Source organism: Nymphaea colorata, chromosome 2, assembly GCF_008831285.2.
Source record: "Nymphaea colorata isolate Beijing-Zhang1983 chromosome 2, ASM883128v2, whole genome shotgun sequence".
Lineage (NCBI taxonomy): Eukaryota > Viridiplantae > Streptophyta > Magnoliopsida > Nymphaeales > Nymphaeaceae > Nymphaea > Nymphaea colorata.
In genome coordinates this window covers 19,606,761-19,634,733 of record NC_045139.1, presented here as the reverse complement: position 1 = coordinate 19,634,733, position 27,973 = coordinate 19,606,761, and the positions used below count along the sequence as shown (strand labels likewise).

The 27,973-nt window shown below is 37.9% G+C and overlaps 2 protein-coding genes across 4 annotated transcripts; both read left to right on the top strand.

The window, feature by feature from the left end:
• Window positions 1–88: 88 nt before the first annotated feature.
• Window positions 89–17,676, top strand: LOC116248856 (cell division cycle protein 27 homolog B). Of its 3 annotated transcripts, XM_050075752.1 has the most exons (19): window positions 89–207; window positions 291–386; window positions 973–1,354; window positions 2,704–2,776; window positions 2,935–3,044; window positions 4,853–4,899; window positions 5,974–6,071; window positions 6,269–6,582; window positions 8,037–8,189; window positions 8,708–8,746; window positions 8,997–9,216; window positions 9,904–10,118; window positions 10,209–10,274; window positions 10,370–10,489; window positions 11,674–11,750; window positions 15,383–15,502; window positions 15,632–15,851; window positions 16,430–16,711; window positions 17,066–17,676. In XM_050075752.1, the coding sequence occupies exons 3-19, from the start codon at window positions 1,217–1,219 to the stop codon at window positions 17,111–17,113; spliced, it is 2,340 nt and encodes a 779-aa protein (XP_049931709.1). In that variant the 5' UTR covers window positions 89–207; window positions 291–386; window positions 973–1,216; the 3' UTR covers window positions 17,114–17,676. The 3 variants fall into 3 exon arrangements, with proteins under 3 accessions (XP_049931709.1, XP_031477725.1, XP_049931710.1); XM_031621865.2 differs by lacking the exon at window positions 291–386; XM_050075753.1 differs by lacking the exon at window positions 8,708–8,746.
• A 4,979-nt stretch (window positions 17,677–22,655) lies between these two features.
• LOC126409729 (uncharacterized) lies at window positions 22,656–27,013 on the top strand. The gene is made up of 7 exons (XM_050075754.1): window positions 22,656–23,412; window positions 23,508–23,729; window positions 23,824–23,900; window positions 23,991–24,030; window positions 25,528–25,579; window positions 25,700–25,769; window positions 26,195–27,013. The coding sequence occupies exons 1-7, from the start codon at window positions 22,746–22,748 to the stop codon at window positions 26,303–26,305; spliced, it is 1,239 nt and encodes a 412-aa protein (XP_049931711.1). The 5' UTR covers window positions 22,656–22,745; the 3' UTR covers window positions 26,306–27,013.
• Window positions 27,014–27,973: the final 960 nt, after the last annotated feature.

The following is a 27,973-nucleotide window of genomic DNA, read 5'->3' as shown; positions in this document are numbered from 1 at the left end:
CCCGGTTACTCCATTGGGAAAGGAGCCGTCGGGGATTTGATCAATTGTTTGAATGAGTTCTTATCAAGTGCCATTATTTCGAGTAGTTCAAAAATCCTATTGGGTTCTCTTCGTTCCGCTCTCTCTCTCTCCTCCTCTCTCTCTTCGACTTGAGTTTCACTTCCCTTCTCCTTCGTTGAATCAGTGGGACACCGTTGCCAGCTCTAGGTGCGGCCTTTCTTCCTCTCTGTTTCTTCCCGCCACTCTCTCATTTCATCGTTTTTTCTGATTTTGCTGTCCTGGTTTCCTAGGGTTTTCTAAGTCAGTTCGGTGATCAAGATTTCTGGTTTCAAGAATTTTCCACTTTGGTATCTGAGGAGCAGACGTTGCGCTTTGGGATTCTTTTTGTATTTCCTTTTTCTGTTTCTTTATTTTATCGTGTTCCTTTACAGATTTAAGCGTTTTTACTTGGGTTTTTCCTTAGTTTTTTTTTCTTCCTTTTTTTTTGGGTTTGATGATGAGAACTGTTCTCAGCGCCGACTTGATCGCATTAACGTTATTCCACATCAATTGGGTTAATGGGTAGCTTAGAAGCGAAATCTCTTCTCTGCGATATTTTCCCTACATTTTATGATTCTGGTTTTGCAGGTGGAACTTGACGAAGTCCATAATATTTATCTGGATTTCCCCCATAGCAAATTGGTTCATTATGAAGTTTCTGCAGCTTGGCACCACTTTAAGATATTTTTCATATATTTGCTACCCACGTTCTCTGTAACTTTTTTGAGTTTTTGGAAGTGAGCCGCAGGACTATTTTGCTTATTGGTTCTGATTTTCTTGGGAGCTGATTTTTTTTAATAAACGTGTTTGAATGATTTGCTATGCCTTCTTATATTTATGAAGAGGTTGGTGCGCGAGTAAGCCTTTGGACTTGTTGTTGTTCTCTCTTTATGTTTTTTGGCCTTGAAATTTACACTCTTCTGCTTTTTGCAGGTCTCTGTTCAGCCACCACTTGTTATCTGGCTTGCCGTATATTTGCCTGCTCAGCTTATAAGTCTCTTTTAGCTCTTCATCCTACCGTGCCACTGAGTCTTTTCAATCTAGGCAGATTGATGCCGTTGTTAAAGATTTTCATGTTCTGTTTTGGAGTTCCTTTTCCGACCATGAACAAAGAAAATTCATCTTCCTAGTTCAAACTTCAATGTAATCTGAACATTGGAGATAGTGGTTAAGACGTATGGATCCTTTCAGTGAGAAGGACAAATCAAGCATGGAACCAATACTGGTTGAGTGTGTAAATGGTAGTCTTCGCCTTTACATGCATCGAAACGCTACATTTTTGTGTGAACGCCTCTGTGCTGAGTTTCCATCGGAGGTACTTTTTTTTTTTCTGGGGTTATTTTATCATTTTATCTTGATGAGATTCCGGAATGCATGCTATTATTTTGATGCGAGCCTCTCCTTGCCACATTGTGTACGACATAAAGGGAATCAGCCTTGAGGCATTGTTGACTTTTGAGCAGAATCGTGTAACACATGTTTGGTTGATCCAGATACTACTGCTAAGCTGTTTGACATGCATACATGTGACCAAGAAAGTTGTCTGCATTATAGCATGTTTTAAACTATTTTGGATTGATTGTCATTACTACCTGCAATTTGTAAATGTTATTGAGTGTATTTGCGTAAAGTATGTCATTGAGAAAGTGTGATTCATGAACCGTATGGTACTGGTACTTACGTTACATCCTTTAGGTTTTGATAGTTGACTACGGTGTTCTAAGTGCTTGAACCTCATGCTGTTCATTTTTTTAGACATTGATTTTTGGGCATACATGCTTTCTTTTTGGCTGGTCGTATATACATAAGCTTGAACCTAAGATTTTGGTTTTCTAATGGCTACCAAAATCGCGATCCATGTGTATATGGTCCTATGTCACAGGGTGCAGGTGGAGGATGCTTCAGAAAAAACATAAGTGCGGGTTTTATATATATATATATATATATATGAGTGTGTGAGTGGTGACCTTGGCTATCCAGAGTCACCCAGCCATCTAATCAGGGCCGTCCATCTGATGCATATGGTGGATGATTGAGAGAAAATACATGGAGAAAAAGGTGAGAACTAATACTAGATGACAAAAATACCCATCACCTTTTTCTCTTTGTTTTTCTTTTAACCGTATATTATGATGGATCTGACGGTCTTGATTAGAGGGCTGAGTGACTCTAAAAAGCCAGTCATCATTCAATTATATATATATGTAAGTATGTATATTTATGTATAATTGTCCACAAAAAATAAAATTAGCAATAAATTGTCCTTATGTATGTATGTACTATGTATGTACGATTGTCCACAAAAAAATAAAATTAGCAATAAATTGTCCACAAACATGGCGATTAACAAGCTATAAATTTATTAATAATCAACAAAAAAGAAAGCAATTTGTTTTTTGCTGCACCAGAGCTGCACCTACATCCTCAACCTTTATGAAGAGTCTGTGTTATAATTTTATTTCATGCAGTTTAAATTTTTTCAATAAGCATTGATTGTATTCTGTACTAAGCTTTACCTTTTGCTGCATGCTAGCACAAGCATGTGTATCTGTTTCTGATTGGTTCTACATGATATTTTTCTTTCCAGTGAGCATGCCTAGGTTGCCTAAGCGCACACCATTAACAAGATAATTTCTAACTTCTAGTGTTATATTTCGTGTTTAGGCAAATTTACAACTTCTAGCAAGATGTTACTTGCAAAACAACCAAGCATACCGTGCTTACCATATTTTGAAAGGTAGTTTCACTCACATTGCTCTTTTCCATTTTGGAATCTTTGCGGGTTTATGTAGCAGTGGAGTTCTTTGTCTTCAAATATGTCTTGTAGACAGGTCTACATGCCTATTTTGAGTGTAACACAATTTTTTGATGTCTAATTTTGATTAAACTCTGAAGGAACTCAAATGCCTCAGTGCCGCTACTTGTTTGCAATTTCATGCTTTCAAATGGATCTTCTTCGTGAAGCTGAGGCAGCATTATGTCCTCCAAATGAGCCAAATAATGAGGTATCATCTGTTATGATTTCCAAAGTGAATTTGATCTCGCTCTTTCTCTCTCTCTCTCTCTCTCTATTTATATATATATATATGTGTGTGTGTGTGTGTGTGTCTAACCATTTCATTTTGGGAATGGTTAGACCAATTCCTGCAACTTTATTCGTTTCTTTTGCAATTTAACTTATGGATGTAATACATCCAAAACATATGAATGCATAAAAAGGTTATGCTTTTTAAATGTGTAAATGGACTTTTTAAGTTTTTTAGTGTCAATAGCCTGATTGTATTGGCTTCTAAAAGTCATCATACATGTCCAATGAACATGGTTATGTCAGTTTGTGTGGCTCTTAACGTTCAGACCAGATCTGCACAATTGTTTTGTCAAGGAAGCCTTTAAAAAATATAGGGTCTGGTTAGACCTATCCCACGATGGAATTAGTTTATTGTGTATATGCACGCACATGTGTGTGTGTGTCTATATATATATAAGAGATTGCTACTATTTCAGTCTCTCTCTCAGATCACCTTTATTGAACTACATTTAGTGAGCCGAGGGAGAGGGGAGAAACAGACTAAGAAGTTAGAGTTGTGACTTCTGAAGATTGGTGATGGACTTCTTTTGCTAAATGGCATGGCTGGGACCCACTTTTATAAAAGGAAAGTGAGTGGTGAATATGGTGGTACCATTTTGGTGGGCAATGTATATATATGCACACACGCATCCCTACCCAACCATGGAAGAAGTGACCAGTATGTCTAGAGGGTGGCTGAGCAAGCATGTGGAACCAGTATAAGCTAGTGTTTACTGACATCAAAGTGACTGTGAATGGTTGGATTTGTCTGATTACTTACCAGATTCGAACTTGATTTTCTCTGGCTTGTTAAAAAGAAAGACTTGCAAGTGATGTTCAGACGCTGGTTTGCTCTGCATTTTGAATTCAAGTCCATTATTCATCTGAATCTAACTAGTATATCAATTATCAACCTGATTACATGTAAACATTGGATAATGCTAGTTGGATCTGGGTTAGCTTTTGAAAATTCCACCTAACTCTGTATCAAAGTTGAAAGTTAAAACCCAGGTAAGTTTTATTTGGTAGTTCTTAGATTCACATGAAATTGACCTGTCAATATCCTTATTATTGTATATAATTTATATGATTTAATATAATAAAATGTGAACCTTATAATTTGACAATCTAAAGGACAGTATTGGCTGTTTCTTTCGACCATTTTTTGCCTGTCTTTGTACTTTATTTTCTCTTCTGAGTCAGTTCATTCATGTGGTTCTTGACTTGGTCATGTGTCAGTTGTAAAGTGGCTTAACCGTCGCTTTCCAGAACGTCTGTGAGTGGAACTAATTCAAATAGCTTATTTTCCTAAAGGAAACATATGGATAGGCAACATGGATATTGAATTTAAGCGGATAAAACATGCACACTCTCTTTTCCTAGATAATGTCCACAGTTTTTAATATTAATCTTAGATTTAAATTGTCTAGCTTCAATATATGTTATTGAATTACAAATTTCATAAATGCCGAGTGGTCGTATCATGTCATTCTTGGCAGAAATGTCTCCAGTTGCATAATGCAAGCATCAGACTTAGGTATCATATACTCCTGGGGCATAGGTGAGCTCATTAATATTTTGCAAGCTTTAAACATGGTTCACAAATTGACTAAAGCTGAAGCTTTTGGTACCAACAAACTAATAATGGGATGATTTTGGTTGCAAATGCGTCAGATTCTTTACAAGCTATAAGTATCTCACAGGAAAGGCTTGCTTTTGCTAATTATTTCTTGTTGCCTCATGTAGGTTCCAAATGGAGCTGCTGGTCATTACTTACTTGGACTAATATATAGGTTCAATTCCAGCACCTTTAACTCATTGTGATATGTTTCTAAGTTGTGATTTATTAGTCCAATCTTTTCGGTTTTGTTTTGTCGGAAGTGCTCTTTTGCATCTCCCTGGTTCTTTTTCTCTTGTTTCTCTTGGGATGGAAAATAACTTGAATTATATGATGGTTGACAAATGTTGTGCTCTTATTTCTCGAGCTTTTTGGGCAGTTTATGCATGCTTAGTTTTATGTGAGAGCTAGCTTTATTTGGACTCGTTGTGGCATTTCCATAAGTAAAATGATACTCTAGCTTTATTTGGACTCGTTGTGGCATTTCCATAAGTAAAATGATGCTTTCTTCTGAGATCTAAGCTACATTGTTCTGCCAGCTTTTTAGAAATCTATTCCTTTCTAAAATGTGACAGGTCTCTTTGTATTTTTTGAAAAACTGCTGTTTCACTTGAAAAATACTTTATTTATATTATTGTAGTTATGATTATACATGCATGGAAAGTATCTGGTGCTACAGGCTCATGGATATGAACTAGCATATATATAATTCTTGAACAGAATTGTCCTCTTTCTTTCTCTCTCTCTCTCTCTCTTCCTTCCTTTATAGTATAAATTCTGGCTAAGATGTCCCTTGTTCATGCAACAATCCAGTGTGCCTTTGTAGTGGCTTGTTCTGGGTGCTGCATGCACTTTTTGACTTATCCGTCTACATAGCCCGATTTTTTTGTGGTCATTTTAGAAGGCATTTGGTGAGAAGAACAATCTTGTGCTCTTGAAACACGTTACTAGAAGGAGAACACCATGTTCTTGTTTCAGGAAACATGAAGTGATTATGGACACTGTTTTTAGTTTTAACAATAAAAAACTGGATATAATCACACTGTGTTTCCAGGAGCAAGATTATTTTGTTCTTGTTTTTGGTGTTCTAAAAACACAACGTTCTTTTATCAAACACCCTTTTAATGTTCTTCTTTGATGGATGTGCATTTCCAATAGTTACAATGGCCTTCTCTTTGTTAATACATGTAAAAGCACAAAGCAGACTCTTCGTTTAACTTTTATGTTTACCATCTTTCTCTTTCCTTAGGTACACTGACAGAAGGAGGCTTGCTGTTGAACACTTCATGCAAGCACTTTCCATGGATCCATTAATGTGGGCTGCATATGAGGAGCTGTGCATTTTAGGTTAGCCTTTATTGTTTCAAACATTCTTTGTGCAAGGATAAAGATTTCTGGTCATTATTGTCAATTTTGTGTTTTTCTTTTATAAGTTGGTTTAGGTCTAAATATTGTGCATTTGTTCCTTCATCTACTAGTAGGTGATAATAGCATTATCGTCTAAATTGGTCATGTTACAACAGAAATTTTCTGTGGCATTTCAGGTGCTGCAGAAGATGCAAATGAAGTTTTTGGGGAATCTGCTATTCCTCGCCTTCAGCAACACTGTTTTAACATGGATTCAGGCTGTTGCAATCTACGGACTGGCACTGATGAACACAGTTTAACATGCAATCAAATTTCCAGTTCTGATGAAATGAGTCCAAAATTGTTAAAACAATCACATGCGAGCCATGTAAGAGATACAGCAGGTAACCTGCATGGTGCAGCGATAGGAGTAGCACATGTTGGTCAACAAATAAATTTTGGCTCGACAAATACATCTCCGTTTAATACCCCTTCTCCAGTGTCAAGCCAGGTACCCAAGTGTTTTCTTTTCCCATGTTATTGATCAGAGTAGTGCATGAATTTGTATTTATAACTGGCTTCCCATTTACATGATGAATTTTTAGGTTTTTATTGCCAAATATGTTGGATGGCCTCCTTTATCTGTTATGTTTTCGAGAATGTTGGACATAACAAACAAGCTGTTGGTTCAAACACTGAAAGCTGGAGTGTTTGGCCATTATGAGAGTGATAGAGTTGAGTAAATATGGGGGAGTCAAATGTAAGTAGAAGAAAGCATGAGTACATAAATAGCATCGAATAGAGAGTTGGGTCACTTTTTTAAATAGACCTGTGGGTCTCAGTCTTAGTATATAAGGCTGATGTTAACCGATGCAAAGTAGGTTTTTATGAAAGGAAACCCCAGTGTTTAAGCATGCGTGAGTATATTGTGGTGGACTCTTATCTTTTTTGTAAGCAGGTAATGGTAGTCTGACGACTAGCAAAGAGACTGGTTCAACTCTGGAGAAATTTGCATGATTGGTGGGAGTTGAAAACTGCGATTGATACATGTGGCTGTTTTCTATGTCTTTATTCCACTATCCAAGAATAATGATCTGCTTGGAGAAAATGTGAAACTCATAATTCTTTTGGCTTGTATTGATAAAATTTTGTCACTTGGGGCACGGTGCCAGCATATGGTGTTATCCTGACTTAGGTGTCCTTCCTGTTGCTTCTACTAAAGATTAGACCTGTGGGTCACTTTTTTAAATAGACCTGTGGGTCTCAGTCTTAGTATATAAGGCTGATGTTAACCGATGCAAAGTAGGTTTTTATGAAAGGAAACCCCAGTGTTTAAGCATGCGTGAGTATATTGTGGTGGACTCTTATCTTTTTTGTAAGCAGGTAATGGTAGTCTGACGACTAGCAAAGAGACTGGTTCAACTCTGGAGAAATTTGCATGATTGGTGGGAGTTGAAAACTGCGATTGATACATGTGGCTGTTTTCTATGTCTTTATTCCACCATCCAAGAATAATGATCTGCTTGGAGAAAATGTGAAACTCATAATTCTTTTGGCTTGTATTGATAAAATTTTGTCACTTGGGGCACGGTGCCAGCATATGGTGTTATCCTGACTTAGGTGTCCTTCCTGTTGCTTCTACTAAAGATTAGACATATAAATTTTATTTATGTAGCTTTGTCATGTTTCTATATTTTCTCTTTCCTCTCACTTTGAAGTTTTAACATGTCTGATTGGTGATTTCTGCCAAGTATTGAAGAGATTCTTGGAGGCTCAGGGATTATGTTCCTTTCATAAAGCATTATTTTGCATTTTGAGTTATCTATTCTAAGCTGATTAGGCTCTGGTTTGTGGTGGTGGTGTTACATTTTTCTTTTGTTTTTCAAGAGGAGTCTGACCATGTTCTGATTTTTTGTGTGGTCATAAGTTTTATAATTTCTTCCTTTTTCTCCAACTTCTTTGCAGTTAGCAAGTGTTGCTCCACCTCCAGTTTATCGAAATGTTCATATACAGCAGAACATCAGCTCACTTAGTGGTGAATTTTCTCCAAAATCTACTGCTAATGCAGTTGGTCAGGCACCTAGGCGAAAGTTGATGGATGAAGGCAAACTTCGGAAGGTTTCCTAACTTCTTTTTCTTTGTTCTATGTTGTTTGTGACCTAGAGCATTCCATCGAACTTCCCTCGTCTGTTGCATTAACATCTTCTCACTTGCCAAGAGGTCTGTTACCTGTACTGGTTATTAGTCTTGATACTGAACGGGGCCCTTAATTTTTTGACTTCAAACTCTTGCACTTTTTACCAATGAGTGGGAATCGTGTAGTTTCACCTACCTAATGATTAGGGAGTTAAAGTTGCTACCTCCTGGAGTGTCTACTGTCTAGATTTCAAGTTTGTTGGCTTGCTATGGCTGCCATCTTTTACCTTCTACACCTTCGGATCTTTTGTCCGTTTGTCCCTTCAAAGTCCTTTCGGTTCCAGATTCCAGATAATTACCTTCACTATCTGCTCATTCATGTTAAACCTCCACTGTCTGCCGTACTTGTATGTCTTCTCATTTGAATATCTTTGCATCTCATCTTTGCTTTCCAACATTCGGAGTCCTTATTCTCTTATGTTGATTGGACTTGAGTGCAGAGCTTTCGATCAACTTCTGCTCGTGCCACTTACTCTCAGGTGCATTCTCGTGTCTCTCTTCTTATACCAATCCTTTGAACATTTTGTGCTTTCCAGTCAGGGGGAGGCAAAATATTGTTCCCTTGATCTCTACAATGTCAAGTGTCATATTTTGAGCTCATGAATCCATTTATAGTTTCTCTGGGTCTTATAAATTTTCTCGTATTGTTAAGCACTATTGCTGGTGATGTGTGGGGAAGGTATGGGTTAGTTAGTCACTTGTAATGATTACAAGTACATATTCATATAGGTTCCTGGAAGGCTGTTCTCAGATTCAGCGCCTCGAAGAAGTACGAGACTTGCTGGTGATGCCACTAATCATGCAAATTCAGGTGCTCATTTTGGAGGAAATGGAACAAATCATTCCTCTAACAAACTTATTGGAGGATATTATTCTAAGATGAACTCGTCATTGCGATCCGTGACTATTCGCAAGGGACAGGCATGGGTTTCAGAAAACTTCGATAAAGGTGATGCATAACACCTTTTAGTAAATTATTGGGCATGAAAATTTCAAATTCAGCTGAACTTTTTCACTGCACTGCTGGCTACTTCATAATCATGCTCCCAACAATAATCCTGGTGATGCTCCTTAACTATGTCTCTCTTTGCTTTAATGAGGTTGCCAAGACATCCTGTTCTTTGACAGGATTGATTGCCCATTCCGACATGTACCATGGCCTTATTCTGTGGTGTCAATGCCATCTGTTCTGTTTGACCTTTTGCTTGGGCATGGTGTTTTTAAAGAATGTAGATATTTTCATGTGTAGACTTGATCCTATGTTTTGGCATTCCCATGTTTGTATTTGCATGATGCACATGTGGACATATGCATGCATGTGCGGTGTTAGATTATCAGTTTCTTAATTTTTTTTGTCGAGAAAGGGTACGATAACGTAAGAATTTCAATTAAATCTTGGTATGCATCTGACCTTGGAACATAAAACTAATATTGTAGAGGTATGAACTATTAAGTGTGTCCTTTATTCAAGTCATTATGTGATATTTATTTGCAACTAAGGTGGATGCATGTACACCAAGGCGCGGTTCGTTGTGGTGCATCTTTTTTCCCTAACAAGCTCCCATCCCATTGTGCTGGAAGGTGGTTCATTGGAGGCAGAAATTTGTGGTCACTTACATACATTTCATGTTTGCAGTGAGGCGGTCTGATACCATGGATAACAATGGCCCAGATGATATTGCATGCTCTCTCTCAGTTGTATGTGATGATAAGCCTTATGATCGGGACAGAGCAAACACTTCAGCAGGAACAGCAAATCTTTCAAAGTTCAGTGATGGAGCTCTGGAGCTTCTTGGTCTGCTTCGCATACTTGGTGAAGGCTATAGACTTTCTAGAGTATATAGATGCCAGGTGTGAAGCTGCATGATGTTTAGTGAGAAGTTGTGAATTGCAACACAAAAACTTTATGTCAAGCTAATCCGTCCCATCTCCCTCTAACAGGAAGCAGTGGAGACCTTTCTCAAACTCCCTCCCCAGCAATATGCTACTGGATGGGTTCTTTGCCAGGTTAATTCTGTTCATGTAGTTCATGGATTTTTTACACTACGTTGAAGTGCATAATGTGTTTCTTATGTTAAACTCACTTTGTATAATCCCATCAGGTTGGAAAAGCATATTACGAGATGGTCAATTACTTAGAGGCGGAACTTGCCTTCAGTTGGGCTCGCCGTGTATCACCTTACATGTTAGATGAAATGGATGTTTACTCTACTGTACTATTTGTAAGATCCTTGTGCTTACAATTGTATAGTCCTTTTTTGTTATGTATCCTGCTGTCCACTTATGGTTGCTATGGTTGTCTCATCCACTTCCATTCCTTTCGGTACATTTAAACATAGTCACAGAAAACACGTTTTTTTTTTTCCGAAAAAATGCGATAAATTAACTAGCCATTGAAAACTTAAAAAACTAACGCATTTTTTTTGAAAAAAACAATAAAAACAAAAAAATACGTTTTTAACTTTTTTTTTCGTGTTTTTTTTTCAGTTTTTTAATGTGAAACAGTTTTTTTTCATTTTCTAATTTTTATTTGTTGCAAATCTACTTATCTTTTGATGTTTGTGTTATTAGTTTCACTTATTTTCTTGTTTTTTTAAGCTCGCCGTATTATACCCGAGAAAAACCTCACCGTTTAAAACTCCGAGATGTTATTTGTGACTATATTTTAAAGCTTACAAGAGTGTCTGGGTATTCTACATAATCTCACACTTGGTGATTCTTTGGACGTGAAGCGTTGGTGCTTTAGAATCTTGTTATTTTTTGTTATCATCCTAGAACCTACAAGCGAAATGGAGATCAGAGGACTTCACTAATGCTATGCATGGTAGTTTATCCATGTCATGTGAAATTTGCTACCTTGATTAGTGGGAGACTCTGGGCTTGAAAGATGTGCTATCATCTTGACCAAAATGGCCATTCCTTTACTATTATTTTTTGGTTTTTAATATCGTTTGCAATGTTAGGGCCTCCACTCCAACTTTTTTCAGCATAAGTATGGGCTCTAGAAAAGCATGTCTACTTCAGTTGCTTCAAATAACTGGATTGCTGTGCTGTTTATGTCCTTGAAAACCTTCAACATTGACTGTTGCCTGAGTGAAGCCCCTCAGCATGCCAATGAGTGAAATTCTTCCAGTCTCCCTGCTCTAGCCTTCCTTGAGGTCAGTCAGCCAGATCGGTCAGAGACTCGGAACAGTAATCTGACTATCCTTGCATGTGCTGTCTACTTAAACACTTTACCATGACTATGGCTCCTTGTAACTTTCATAATGTGGTCAATACTCTCGTGTTCTATAGTTCCACATTAGCTGTTTTTTTCAATAAGCCCATACTACATTGTTGCCATTTACCTCCTTATAGTCAGAATTTTCATAATATTTTCCTAACTCATCTCATGTGTTGTGTGCAGCATTTAAAGGAAGACATGAAATTGAGCTACTTGGCCCAAGAGTTAATTTCAGTAGATCGGTTGTCACCTCAAGCTTGGTATGTTTTTAAACTTAATTGGTGCTGGAATTGTTTTTTTTACTTCTACCAGTTACCTGTAGAACATTGTTAAGTATTGATGATGCTTGGAAAAGTTTTAGTGGAGTAGGTATGCACTTTTTACTTGGTAAATTCAGGTAGCTGTCAATATTTCTTCCACATGGATTTCTGATACATTTTGTTTTTTTACTTTGGATAACAGACGATCAATGTCATTGTTTTCAATCTCAAGGATGATATCCACATAAGTCTTTTGAGTCTTAGGTGCTTTGTTTAAAAGCAGTACAATATAAATGGAACATTTAGCTATAAAAGAATGTGAAAACAGGAAATCAGATACCTTCTTGCTGGCCCAAAATAACTGATTCTTTTAATTATTTGGGCTGCTCACTCAGAAACTTGGAATCAAGACCTAGAGGTAGCTGGTAGCATAGCCCATCTGATAATGTTGTTGATGCTCATGAAATGTTTTGTTAGGTCCAGAATACGTTAGTAGGATGTTATGTCACCCATCATTAGGATGCTTATCATAGACGTACATGTTCTTTCATTATTTTTCAAGGCCCTTTAGTGCAGTTGAAAGTTGAAATCTGTTTCTGTTTATTCATGTTTCCACTTTTCAATTATGGCAGGTACTTTTTCTTTGAATAAGTAAACAATTCTAATTGCCTAATATATTTGGCAGTGCTTGAACGCCTCTCATATCGAAGAGTTTGATTTAGCATAGCTGCATAGGCATGTGCAAAATGTTGTGGCCCGAGCTGAACTGTTCCCCAGCCATTCCCAAAGAATTAATTATTTACCATATTTAAGGAACACATAGTTGCAAGTTGGACGCTGCATCTGAGTGTTGAATGTAATTCTGATATCAATTGTAAGAACCCCACCCAAAACTGTCCTGGGAGCTTATTCTGGTGGATTTTAGCTTGCCCATGACCAGCTTCAATTCACACCCTAAGTTACACGGATGCTGCAAATTGACTGCCGCACCCGTGTCGACATGACTCGGGTGCGGGTGTGGCTTGGATTTGCACCCAACACAAGTCAACAAGAGTTGGGTGCGGCTGACCACACCCGATCATTTTCGTCCATTTTGGACACGCACTCGGCTTGCGTTTGACTTGAGTTGGGTGCGGTCAAACCGTGTCAAGCCTATTTTCGTCCTTTTTTGATATTTTTTATTTTAAAAATTTTTAATGTTAAAAAGAAGGTTTAGGGCACAATTGTATACCCTCTTCCTCTCCTCCTGTGCGCTCTTCCCCTGCGTGGGTTTTGCTGATTGGAGCATCTAGCAGAATGGAAAGTTATTTTCGGCGACTGAGGGGGTTGAACAACTTCCGGCTGCAATGTGCGATGGGTCTTCGAGTGGAACAGAAGACTTCTCTGCCCTATTTCAGTAGTATTGTCGTCTGCATCTTTCTCTATCCTTTTTCCGACAAAACGGCTGTTTTCTATCTATTTTTGGCTTTGATTCTGCCATCCGCACTTCCTCATGGCACTATTGAGTTTGTATTTCATTTTGTTGTGCAAGCGATTCAACTAACAACTCATAGCACAGGTGCTTCTATTTTTGTGTTTTATGCTTAAATAGTAAATGTTCATATTTGACCGTTAGTTTTTTCACTTTCTCAGTTTTGTGTTTTGCTGCAATGACTGCTATTTCTTGTTAAGCATTTTTTTTCCATTTTTGTGTTCTGTGACTATTGAAAAAAACGCGTATTATACGCTATCAGCTGAAAAAAACGGGAATAAAACGCGTCTTTTTAAAAAAAACGGCAAATTTTAAAAAACGCGTATAAAACGCGTCTCGCGTTTTCCTTTAACGGTCCAAGAATGAAAATGGCACAGTTGTAATATTGTTTAAAACATTTGTTTTTTTTCAAACTTGTTCGACCTTTTAGTGGCAAAAGAGTATTTTCACATAGCAAAAGAGGGCTTAGGGTTAAAAACGTGAAATCGACGAGTTTTCTTCGTGAGTCTTCGACGTTCTGAGTTCTTCTTCCGTCGTTCTTCGTGAGTCTTCTCTTCGACCGTTCGAGACAGAGAGGCGTTCGAGATTATTCTGAAGAATCTGAACTCTAAAGAGCAGGGCATTCGACATTCAGCTGGTTTCGTCTGGTCTGATCGTCTTCTTCTCGTTTTCATCCGGCTGAAGAGGAGGGCATTCGAGATTCGACTTCCTTTGTCTCCATCTCGTTTTCATTCGGTTGAAGTCTCTTTTTCATTCGAACGGTGACAGGTTCTCTTTCCATGTTCGATTTAGCTGTTTTGGTTTGTTTTTTTCTCTTTTTAAGACTTTAAGTTATTTCCCCTGCATTTTTCTTGTTGCCATATGCATCAATGCATGTTGCTTATCTAGTCATTTTGTTAGTTATGCATTTGTTAGTTATGCTTATGCATTTGTTAGACTGTTAGTTTTCATTATCTAATTTTAATTTGTTGCTTATCTAGTCAATTTCTCTGTTTTTTTTTAATTTCTCATTTACTTTCTTTTTATATAATTATCAGGATTATTTATTTATTTTTTAAAAATTTGCCGTCTTTTTCCCGTTTTATTTCCGAGATATATAACTTTGCCGTATTATACCCGTTTTTTTCTTTGCCGTATAATACCCGTACCCGTTTAATGTGACAATGGTTCTGTCTTGGTTTTGTTGCTTTTTGTTTACTTGTTTAATGTTTGTACTTTGTATGCATGTTAATGCCTAGTTAAAAGAACTTGCTTTTGCATGCAATCAATGTTCTAACTTCTGAGTACAATAACCAGAAGGGTGAAATTTGTTTATACAGGATCAAATAACTTTTCCCCCCTTTTTTACCGCTGTGCTCTCTAAACAAGAAATTTCTAATCCTTGTAGTTGAGACCTCAGAAGGGCTACTACATGTATATCTGTCCTGAACCCTTTGATGAGAATTGTGATAGCAGGACATCAGTTTTCCGAGATTCTATGACCTTTGGCTTTCAAAGAGGGTCTTAATCTATTTTCATTTTTTTTTTCTTTCCTCATAGGTTGACCCTAGTCCTCTCACCTGCATTGAAAAGCTTGCGGGTTTTTTGTTCCTTTGAATGTGCTTTCTTTTAAGTACAAGTGACACCATCTCGATTCTTTAACTATTTCTTACATGTATTGAATGCAGTCACCCGACTTCTTGGTCATCTCCATGAATATTATCCCTCATGACGAATTTTATATTTTTCTGTCATTTTGGTGGAAGTCGGTTTTGACCATGTGATGGAAACACAACGATGATACATTGTTGTGTGCCAGTCTATATGTTGGCACATTTGATAATACAATAATCTTTTATATGGTGGGTTAACATAATAATTGTCACCTCATTTACTAAAATTTAAAAATGGGGACACTTTTAAAGGAATATATCAATATGTGTATTTGAAAACATGCATTTCATCATTTGAATAATCTTATGGCTGTTTTATAAGAATGTTGCTTTCTCAATCTTAAAACATGGTGCTGGTCATGTTATGACAGTTCAAAGGATATGTAAAAAAAAATTGTAAAAATTTTTCCATATAAACTGTCACTTTCAACAATTGCTTCCAATGATAATGTTGACCTTGATTTGTGGAATTCCAGATTATATTGGTAATCATCATGTGCTGTCTGCAGGTGTGCTGTAGGAAATTGCTATAGCTTGCAGAAGGATCATGAAACTGCACTAAAAAGCTTTCAGCGAGCTGTTCATCTGGACCTACGGTTTGCTTATGGACAGACACTGTGCGGCCATGAGTATGGACTTCAGACTTTATGCTAATCTTTTGGATGAAAAAATTGATTGCTTAGGGAGCAACTCTAAATGCTAATCTTTTGGATGAAAAAATTGATTGCTTAGGGAGCAACTCTAAATCATTTTTACAGGTATGTGTCGATGGAGGATTTTGAGAATGGTGTGAAGTGTTACCAGGGGGCGCTTAGAATAGATTCAAGGCATTATAATGCATGGTATGGCCTTGGCATGATATACCTTCGCCAAGAAAAGTTCGAGTTTGCTGAGCATCACTTTCGGAGTGCTTTCCAGATAAATCCACGCTCATCTGTTCTCATGTGCTATCTTGGGATGGCTTTGCATGCTTTAAAGGTGTGTTTGCAATGATTGGATAATATATCAGTACTTTAAATAATGAGCTGGCACAATTTTTAGGATTTTTACATCAGATTGCTGCAGTACTTTAAATAATGAGAAAGTGCTGTATGCACGCTAAGTGGTTGAGGCATCTTACTTTTGATTCTTGATAATGACATCAAAATTTCTATCTGGAGACATTTAATGGGTTTCGACAGTGGTCCTAGGTTACTCTTACTCACTGGTCCATCTCTCACCTGATCCATGAGGGAATCACTGGTCCAACTTTTAAGAATTTCTCAAGACAAAAGGATCATCACCTACCATAATGACATCATATTTTATCGACAAAGCTGTGCTTGGTCTCTCTGGCCTATATGAGCAACTTTAGAAGTTTGACTTTTGCTAGCAATACTTTTGCTTTTCTTTTCATGATATCATTTCATGTGAAAATAATGTCACCCGTTCCTCTATAATTGTCTTTTTGATCTTATGCCTAGTGAATTCATATACACCTCCTATTTGATAACTTGTTTCCTGCTTATAACCTTGTTAAACGTGCTGTTTGGGCTCATTGTTCCACCATATGGCAGAGAAATGATGAAGCACTTGATATACTTCAGAAGGCCATCTCAGCAGATGAGAAGAACCCACTCCCTATGTTCGAGAGAGCCAATATCCTTGCGAGTGTTGAAAGGTTTGATGAAGCGTTACAACACCTAGAGCAGCTAAAAGAATTTGCACCTCGTGAGAGCAGTGTCCATGCATTGATGGGGAAAATTTACAAGCGACTCAACAGACATGACAAGGCAATGTTTCATTTCGGAGTTGCACTTGATCTAAGACCACCTGAGGCTGATGTAGCTGCTATTAAGGTATTTTTTGTTGGTTATTGCTTAACTGATCCCAAATGTCCATTCATTGCTGCAGCGAGCTTTTCTTCCCCTGCCATCGCTTTCTTTTTGAGCATGACTACAAACTTGTTGCCCCGTTCCTTTGGAATCCAGTGCATTTTTCGTTGTCTTCTCATAAAAAAGGGGTAGAATTTCTTGTTCGTAGCTAAGGTGTTCATGCAAACATTGCATCATATGTTTCACGCTTTCACATAAGTGATCCTTGTTATCAATCTCACATGATCAGAAAAGTACCATTAACCCCTGGAAGTAGGTCCAATCCTTTGCTTGGCGAAGTATAGGCATCCTGCTAATAGCTTGCTTGTGAATTGACAGTCAGCAATGGAGAAATTGCATGTGCCAGATGAAGTCGGGGTGTTGTGATAAATACAAGCTGGAGGCTTATGATCAAAAGGCAATCAGATTATCCCCGCTTTCTCAGGTTTTGATCCTGATCCTCTCCGTGCTTTTGGGTGATCATAATCTGCACCTCTGAGCAAGACCTGCTGCCGGCAGATCGAAGCAAACCTTGTAGTGGCGACAACTTCTTGATCCAACGTACATTACTTGCGGGAAGTCTCATTTTTGTATTATAAACGTGGGTGGGGGTGACGGGCAAAAAATTAGATTAGAAAAATAAATTGGAGGGATTTTTATATATTTCTTTAATTTTTTGTCCTGGCGACTGCTTGGATGTCTGAGCATTCTTAGCTAGTGCCACAAATGGCTTGTATAATTATCATAGTCCCGGAAAGCATGCATCCCAGCATGTTGTAATTGAATTTTCATGCTCACCTTGTCCACGGATGCTGTCTTAAATTTGATTAGTCATTCTCACTGCGTAAAAGTCAGATTTTTCCAGCAGGTGAATGATGATCTCTTCCATTCGTGTTAATGTGTCCATGGAATGCTTGAGAAAATAATATTCTGTAGATCTTTTGCTGTTCTCCGATTATTCGAATTTTTGGGAACAACAGAAAAAAACAAATAACCTTAAACTCTGCTAACCCCTTTGTCTATCATGAACTCGATGTTCATTAATATGAAGAAGTGAACATTATCTCTTTGCAGAATTACGGTCAAGACTCGGTGGTGACGAAGAAACCCCTCGTTACACCATGGAGGCAGGGAGATGGATGTGTTTGATTCAGCATGGTTTTCTCTTGCCCCTATTATTTGTTGATTAACCCGTTCAGGTTCGACCCACCACTTGACTGTTCCAAAGCGAAACGGTTTGCATCCTTTCATGGAAGATGGGTGTAAGTGATATCATGCTTGTAAACAGAATTGCACGATACGTTATCGTGCGATTTACAGAAATTGCCACATCTCATTCTGGTGTTATATGTGTGAATAAATGCAACCTAGCTAAGGTTTTGGCTTAAAGCCTTCATGTTGGAGGACAAGCGTTTGTTTCCAGCATACTTTTCTTGTTATAGTTTGATGGGGATACTGACTAAACCGAGGTTGCTAATAAAAGCAAACAAAAACCTGTGTTCAATGCTTATCGACGTTCGACGCCTATCGTTGATTTCCTCACGCTGTGTGTTGTCGTTTGCAAGTCCGAGTGGTCAACTGATATTAAAAACTTTTTTTTATCAAGCGGACCAACATTTGGGGATAAGAATCAATGCTCATTTAGTCTTTTTAGATGTCCAAAGGATTTGCATTTTATAGATCTATCCTCTGATGTATGATATGTGCCAAATTTCATTTAGATAGCAACCAGTAGTCTTTGAGTTCCCTTTTACCTCAGAATCTCAATTTTGCACCTTGCCAAGTTATTGACAAGTGTAGTGAATTAATGTACTGATGTTTTATTCTCCTTATGAATGGATACTTAACAAAGAATTTCAGAAACTCTCTCCCTTTGTCTGTGTGAGCTGTTCCATGAATGCTTTTACTTGTATCTAAAGGGAGATCTCGTTTCTCCAAAAACCATGTTTGAAAAATCAGAAACTTGACCCTTCCCTCAAAGGGAGAAAGGTTAGAGAAAATTGTCTCTCATTTCAGTAAGGACCGTTTCATGTTAAATTAAAAACCGACTCCTTAAATAATTTATTTTTTGCTTCATCTCATTCCTTTCAAATTTTCGTTGCCTTATCCTACTCTTTTCTCATTGTATCATGTAATTTTTTTTCACAATAATACATTTTGTCATTATATTATTGCACTTAACCTTTCATTATCCTTTATCTTCCTTTTAACGTGCTTTCATGTTCTTAAGTTTAAAGTTTTTACTAAATTAAACACGCTTAAGTTTTGGTGGTGTAACAAGGGCACGTCTAAGTTTGGATTTCTTTCATTTATTCAACAGTTTTCTACGTAAGCTAGGTGGTTAAAGTAAAAAAGAAAATTGAAACTTATGCATGCTAGTATTTTATCAAAATTTGATGTGTGTTTTCGCAAATGTTTCTTTTTAATTTACGTAATTTTTGTGGCACTCTTTGAACTTAATTCCTTTGCTTATCTAATTCTTCTATAAGTATATCTCGCTTCCCACTTCCGAGTAATGTTCATTTCCCCCCATTCCGGCCTCTTCCCCTATCCATCTCATATCCTAGTAACTGTGGTTTGAACTCAGATTGAATTTAAAAGCTAGAGCCTAACACCTGGTCCTGTGACGAAAATAACATAAGATATCTTGGGTCACATGGAGTTTGATTCCAGTTTGTCTTCATCACAAGAGAAATCCACCATACTGAACCATAATCAGTTCTGGGGAGTAAGATCCTGGATCAGTATGCCAACATCAACATGGACTTCGGAGTTAAACAAAAAAACAGGTAAAAAGCGCAACTAATTCAGCCAAAATGTCCACATATTGTCATGCCCAAACCCAGTGATGAACATTTTGTGCATCCAGGTAGGTGTACTGACCGAAGGCCTTAAAATGAAAGAGGTCAAGAACTCAATACCCAAGATGTGCATTTTCTGTTCCACGTCCAATAGCACATAAACTAGCTTGGACGGTCACGTGGCGGCAACCCGGTGAATTTGTCCTTACAGAGATCAACACATGGGCATGGACAATGTGCTGCAATATGCACATTAACAATGGCATGGGCACATTAACAATGGCCCAGGATCACATTTTCAGAAACCCCTGTGCCTTCAGCTCGACGGATGATCCTCCCGACATTTCCTGCAATACGTTATAATCTCATTTTTGTTGTACAAGTGCCAAAGCTTCTCAAGGAATCAAAGTATCAAATACTAAAATATAGATGATTACACCAATCATTCGATTTCTAATTGCTTGTGATATTCTCCATTTGAATACGTAAGCCGGTTTATTAGAGGTTGGTTAGATAAGACGGAAAGTTCCAAGAAATCTTCTCAAATTTGTGGCGTTTTTCGTCGAACTGTCCCTCTCAGATTTGCAAAAGGATAGGCTTTCAGTGCTGGTTTGATTCAAACAACCTGTCCAACAGAGCTATTTAAGTGCTTTCAAGTTGAAGGGACCAACAGGTTGGAACACAGGTACACCACTTGACATAATCTAGGAGTCTACCTAACTCGAACTCGTTCGTAAAGAAAAAGAGAAAGAAAGAAGAAAATATCTACCACCTAACTCCGGCTTGCTAGCTCAAACTTAACGAAAGCCTCCAGAAGCGCATACATATCGTAGCTACCTGCATTAGATAAATTACAAACTTATGAATACTGGCTTTGCATTGGGTGCAACGCAAATTGTGCAAATTTTGTACAGTTGCACCTCTGAAATATTTTCTTTTTGGTGCGAGCAGAATTATCATTTCGTGGTCGGAAACTTCGGGATCGCTTTATTAAGGATGCTTAGATAGGATTTATTAGGCAGAAAGATAACTGTCTATGCAAGATAACGCCCATTGATCTCCACTGCACAGAATAAGCAACAAGGGAACATTGCACGCGTTCAAATTTATCTAAGAATGACAACTCTCGATGACACATTCCCCTTGTGTGCGTCTGCTTCCCGAAGTATTTTTCTCAAGAGGAGCAAGTTGGAAGCTAAGTTTTGATTGAATATCTTTCTGGAAAAAACATTCCCACCAGACAAAACAGTGCAGCTCAATTTTGGTCTTCAGGTTTGTTTCAGTCGTCATATCTATTTTCCAACAGACACCACCAACATAAGCCTACCAACATGAATATTTCAGCTCTCATGTACAGATGCATGATGAGCAAGGCACGTTAACTTTTTGTAATGGCCACCAGTTTTGATATTGATACAGCATCTAGCTGGTTACGTCATGCGATAGCAACGACACTTGAACCATAAGAAACATTCCCCTCGACAAATACATCAACATTCTAAATACCAAATGATCACAACTAAAACAGCCTTCAACTTCTTTACGAACTATTGAATTTATAAAGCCCAGCAGCATTATCACGAAACAGTAACTGCCCATCTGCAGCTTGATCATAATAAAGACAGGATAGTTTCCTCAAGTCTTGATGGTACGTTTCTCCAGCAGAACATGCATGAAAAGCATATGTCATATGCCATCCTGAAATCAGTCTTTCCTTGTTATTCATGCCAACTGAACATGGCTGTCTTTGCGCCAACTGACATGGCTGTTCAGGTTTTCTTAGGGAAGCAAAACATCCAAGCATCAAGTTTCAGTTCCTTCACAAACAAGAAAAGAACAATCCACACCCAAAATTTTCTGGTCCCCAAATGAATTTTGACAAGAGAATAAGAAAGTGATATTCCTTTTTGAAAGATTCCCGTAAGCAAAGTGGTGATTGAATTTGAAAACATGAGAGGATATGGTTCTCTTTGGAGAAATGTCACAAGGTTGGTGTAGCCTTTTCATTTTTAATTTCTTCCTCAACTTCTTTTTACGGAGGCATAAGTTTAGGAGCCGATTGTTAACAATTTATTTTGCTTTGAGGAGCCCTAATCCGCAGACTTTCATGTCTTTCTTTTCAGTAACCTGGTCCCAAATTTTCCAGTCAAACAACCCAACCGTTACTTTATATTGTTTATGAATTTCTAAATTGCAGAGCTCAAAGCCATTAAAAATTAGTCTTACATTTAGTCAAAAGTCAGAAAAGGAACAAGTTATTCTCCTCATCACCATCTTTTTATTGGGTAGGTCCAAAGTTTTCCTTTTAGAAATGTATGACCAACGTTTATAATGTTTTGTTTTGGCGTAACCGGACCTTCGGACAGCTACTCTAAACGGAAAAGAACACTGTAGAGTTACCATTAGAAAACTAGCCAAAGACCATCATCGTACCTGCTCACCAAATACATTATATGATAATTAACACCCCATTTGCCAGCATATTCTCCAAAGAAGATAGAATCCACCCTTATCATCAAAAGTAGCGGAAAAATTATTCTGCTTTGATGAATTCCTTTTCTGGATTCTCCTATATGGTAGGCTATAATTATGGCTGTCTTTATCCATTGAAGTGCGGAATTTGTGCCTAGTATATGATATGCAATGTTAATGCACTGTACAAGGTGTGCCTTATCTATGTAACTATATATATGCCCCTTCCTTTCCCTTCTAGGACACAGCAGACACAAAAGCTATGCATAACATTATGAACAGCTCATAGCCTAAATTATTAGAATTGTTATACATAAAGCATTCTTGCTTCACCAAAATTATGAAATAATGAACACCGGAGATGTAATCTATACTTGTCTTTTCTAGCATGAATGCAGTGAGGATATTGACTTGAAAGAATTCTTACATATATTATATATGTCGCACGTGTATTCTCGGAAAGAGAGTTATCCCTTCGTGTATTTCTGCTACTTGCATTTCCTGAGTTGCTGTGGGAGCATTTGAATTTCTTAAACACATTCAATATTACGTATATGCCTGGAATCCTTAGAAGGAAATTGATTGTGCGATAAAAGACGGCAGCAATGAAAAAATCCAGCAACAGGTAACACTTAGAGGCCGCTGTTACCATTCTATCGGGGACTTCTTTCTTTGAAGGCTTCACTATAAAGGCCTGCCAGTTTCAGTTATAAGAAAGTGCTTCTAACAGTCAGCTTTTCAAGGGAATGAACACTCACAACATAGACACGGCAGTATGGCAGAATGGGAAAGCAGAGGTCAATAGTCTGGCTTCAGACTCTTCCCTCGACAGCTGGACTGCTTACAATTTACAGGAGCCATTATGTGTAAATGTTACACATCCGAATGCTTCATCCAGAGAGTTTCCAATGAAGGGTTCTATGAGACAAGAGACTTTACTCTCTACCAGCCCATCTGCTTTTCAAGATATCCGATCATGGCAGCCAGAGATCATAACTTCCAGTGCTGTAACCTTGAAACCATGTAGAGCTTCTCCATCTAATTCTCATGCACATGCACAGCAGCTAAACCCTTGCTGTTTTCGTCAATTTCAACAGCCAAAGTTGGTTTCCAGTTCACATGAAAAGTGTGTCACTGTTGCTCAACCAGTGATTTCGCATGATCTCTATCACTATGATTCAAGAAAGATTGACAACCTCAACTTGGTATCATTTGGTAAGCATCATTCAGGTTCAGACTGTCCACCATGTGGTAATTTCTGGTTCTCAGGTGCTACTAATCAAAGAAATGGAGGACACTTACAGGGAGAAAGCAGTGACAGAAAAACATTATTTCCAAGGATGATTGGTCCACAAATTTTAGATATAAGTTGGAAGAAGCCCCTTGACGCGAATGCTATTGAATCCCAGGCAGGTCGTTGAGGCTTAGATTTGGACTGATTGGTGTTCCAATTAGATGCTGTTTTATGTATTTTTCTTTTCTAAAAATTTTCATCTAATTCTGTCCAGTGAGATTACAGGTTAGTCATCCTTTTTTCGAGCCGCAAGCAAAAGAAATTACCAATCAGACCTGGTATGAGCAGCCAAAGGAACCCACACAGGATGTATCAACTTCCCGATGTACCTCTGTACCTTCTGCCACAGGACTAACAAACAAACCACGCATCAGGTGGACCCAAGAATTGCATGATGAATTTGTTAAAGCTGTCAATAGTCTGGGTGGTGCAGAGAGTGAGTAACTTCCTCCATTACTAGAAAATCTTGCAAGTTACCAGAAGGATAAATATGTAGGAGACTCATAGAAGTTTGCTACTTGCTAGTGCAGAAGCAACGCCCAAGGAGATACAAAAACTTATGAACTTAGATGGACTAACAATATGCCACATCAAAAGTCATTTGCAGGTCAGCTTGGTTTCTCTGTTTTACAGTCTTTCACTTGAACCATATTATCTGATTATTTTTATAATGAGGTAACTTATCATGGCATTACAGAAATACCGGATAGCAAAGCATACACCAAGTTTTGTTCAAGGTAAAAGCTAGTAATCCATATAACTGCTTAAGTATGTGACTTGCTGAAATTGCATAACTTCCATTTCTAATACTTCAGGAAAATGCACTGACATAACATAGAAACGGATTTAGCATTGTCCTTAGGACTCATATTAGTCTTAAATCACATATAGAGGTGTACACACACAGTTACACTTGATTTATATAGACCTGATTACTGAAAGCAAGAGGACACAACGCTTAAGCACGTTTAGACTAAGCTAGCTTTCATTTATATGTCAAGACTTTCACATGATGTTTTGAACCTACTGATGCTTAAACTGCCTTCTCTTCATGAAATGTGACCTGTCAACTTCACCATCTTGGGAAATGCATCTTACAGCTTGTGTGACGCCCCTACACCTAATATAACAGTACGTACTACATAGACTATGACCCTGTGACTGGTAGGAGCCTAGTAGTAGGCAGACGGTATATAGTTCATATTCTTTGATAGATAAATCCATGCAATGTCTGGTACTTTATATTATCAAATAATTGATCAGAGAGAAGACTTTTTTCACATACATGTTCTTTTTGACAACCCGTTCTTAAGAGTACTTCCGGTTTCATGTTTACAGTTCAAACCACTGAAACTAAATTTTTGCATTGTTGTCATTTAACTTTTTTGAACCCTAACAATCACCTGAGATACACAGAGGGTCCTATGGAACAAAAAGAAATGGCCTTTTTTATATAACGTATTTACATTTGTCTGCATCTGTGCATACACATGTGTATACTTACTGAACAGTATGTATACCTCTATATGTGCATCAGTCATGATGTACATTCTTAGGGAATATATGTACAAATGCTTGAGCATGTTCTTCTTGAATAACTTCTACTGGATGCTATCAGTAGTTATCACATCCAAAGTTTTACGACAAGTGCACGGTGCCCTTCGATGCTTGTAAGGCATAGGCAGGACAATGCCTAAAAGTGCCACGACAGGTGCAAGGTGGGTTCTTGCTTGGACCATGTTGCTATGATGATCATTTGTGCACTCTTTGAGACAACTGTTATGCTATCTCAAGTTCTAAAGTCACATACTATTCAGCAGTAAAGAGTATATCAATATTTTCAGTACTAGAAAAACCAAACAGGAATCTAGTAATTTGCCACAAGAAATTGACTAGTATGAACATGCAGTATAGCATTAAAAAGCAAGCATGCTCACAGCTTTTCTAACTCAACAATGAGAATAGTTTTTTTAGATATGGTGCGATCACGTCAACAACCATAAACTGTTATAGTGTTGTGGAAAATGGAAACAAGGAAAATGGTTTCCTCATTTTACTGGACCTGATGTTAAAAAATGACTGATTCTACTGCGAACAGTACAAGTTCTCAGAGACTCACCGTTGGAAAATGAAGCTCCTGTGGTATTAGGATCAGTAGACAAGTATAAAAAATTTGTTGATAAAGTTATCTTGCTGTATTTAAAGGTAGTGAGTGAATGTTACTGATATCTCAGGTAAGATCCAGACAAACAGAATGGAAGAAACACCACCCATGGACCTCACGAAGTAAGTCCCTTGCATTTGCATACATTCCCGGATTTCTCAATTGGAGTTTCGATTTGTACTGAATAGCAGTGCCAATCTTATTAATTCTTTACCATCTTTCTAATTATGCTCAACGAACAGCGGGATGCACATTACTGAAGCCTTGCGCCTGCAAATGGACGTCCAAAGGAGCTTGCATGAACAATTAGAGGTATTGTTGGGGTGGCTGTTCCTTCTATTGCTTTTCTTTCCTGTAGTGGCCAATAACTGTCAAATTCCTTTTTACATGCTGACCCTTTAAACATATATTAGTTTTTGTTTATACAGACTTGTTTGAGTATTGAACTAATTAAACTAGTATGAACAAAATGCTGTTTTCTTGTAAACTAGAGAAAACATTTTGCAATTAAGAGTCACAAATCCTGGAGCAGATCAATCTATTAGACCTACAAAAAAATTGAAGCAAGACAGATCATTTTCTCCAAACTTTGTACGTTACTTTTTTTTCCTTTGCCAGAACTTACGTGCATTAATTAGAAAAGATTCCAACTTCCAACTATCCTTCTGAAGCGTTCGAGAGCATTTTTATATTTCTCACAAACAAGTATTAAGCGTGTAAAGCATTTTATTATGCAGATTCAGAGAAATTTGCAGATTAGAATTGAAGAGCATGCAAAATATCTTGAGAAGATGTTTGATCAACAGAACAGAAGAATGAATTGTCTGAAGAAATCAGAACCTGAATAACTTCGGTGATCTACGGGGATGCGACTTTCGGGCGCATGGAAGGTCCTCGCAGAAAATTATTCTGGTTCGACTTGGAGAACAGAAAAATTTCAGGATCCAAAGTCAGCTACGTTTTAGACGCAGAATGCAGAGTTTTAGAAATTTACAGAGACAACTTGCAAATGGTGCTAGTAGATTCCTGCTGGACTACTGTAAATAAACCTTTGAAATAGCAGACAAAGTAAAAATTGTCATTTTACAAAACAATGATGCCATGAAATTAGCTTCTTTTAAGCTCCCATCGATCTGGCTAGACTAGTTGGCAGACCTTGCCTACTGAAGAAACGGAAAAGCAAGCTTAACTACGTTATGCATATCCTGAACATTGTTCAGATTGCTGTTTGCGGGCAAAGTGCAGATACAGAAGCTCTTCATGTAACGACGCTGACAAGCCTCCGTGGTAAGATGTTTTCTGCATTGAGCTGAAGTTTCTGAAATGAGTTGAATTGTTATTTTGTTCTGGCGATAAGTGAATGCAAAATCTCAACTTCCCATGGATTTCCAACACTGAAAATGCAATGGCTTATGAAGAAAAGAAGATTCACATGCAAACTCTACCATTTATCATGCACCCACCTTTAAGGAGCATACTTCCACAAACGTGATGCTGTGGACCGTTGAAGAGAGACTTTGCTCTCGAGAGGACAATCATGTTTGGTTATTGCGTTCCTCTGTGTTCACCTTTTTGCGCGAGTAAGAAAGCCTACATGCTGCGATGATCAGCAGATTCAGGCTGATTCCAGCCCTCCCCATTTGTGCTGTATTGGAAACAACATGTGATATGCAGGGAATCAAGGAATGTGGCTACAATTTTCCCAGATACATGAGATTCAGTGAAGTAAAATCCAGGATCACTAGGCCAGCTTCATATTAAGAAGAAACTGCGGTGAGCCCAACTAATTAAGCCACTATATCTACAAAATTTGAAATATGCCGGCCAATGTTCATTGTCAGATCAGATGGTTTTTTTTTTTTCAAATAAATTTTGCAATGTTAAAAACTGTCATAAATGGTGCATTCTATAATTAGAAACCACAAACCATGACCAATGATTTTCTGTTGCTGATTGAAACACCTTTTAGCGTCGCAAAATTTAAATTTAAAATGCTACCAATGGACGTTGGACGGCTGATTTCAATTCCTCTTATATGTAGAACAACCATGAATTTCTGTGTCCGAGTCAATGATGAACTGAAACTGGACGCACCAAGCTAGGTAAGAGGTCAGGAATCGAACACTTAATGCGTGCATTTCTTGTCTTTAAGTCTGCGCCAAAGGCCAAAATGAAGAAAACCCTCTCCTGGCTTCAACTGGCAACCAATGAGTGTAAAAGTCAGCAAATCTAAGGCCCAATCTTATCTACCCGTCAATCCCTTCCTCTTCTTAATGAGAACTGGTCCCTCCTAAAGTCATACTGACAGTCCCAAGCCTTTGATTTGATCCATTGTCCTCTTAATTCAACCGTCTGCTGGAACTTTTCTCCCCCAATAGTCTTAAACCTTCATGCTGCCATGATCAGAGATTCAAATCAAACCAGTGCTTAGTTGCAAGTGAATTGAATTTGTCTTCTTTTTCTTGCAACTCTTTCTTCTTTTGAGATTTTTACTAGCACCTTTAGCAGTTGTTTGG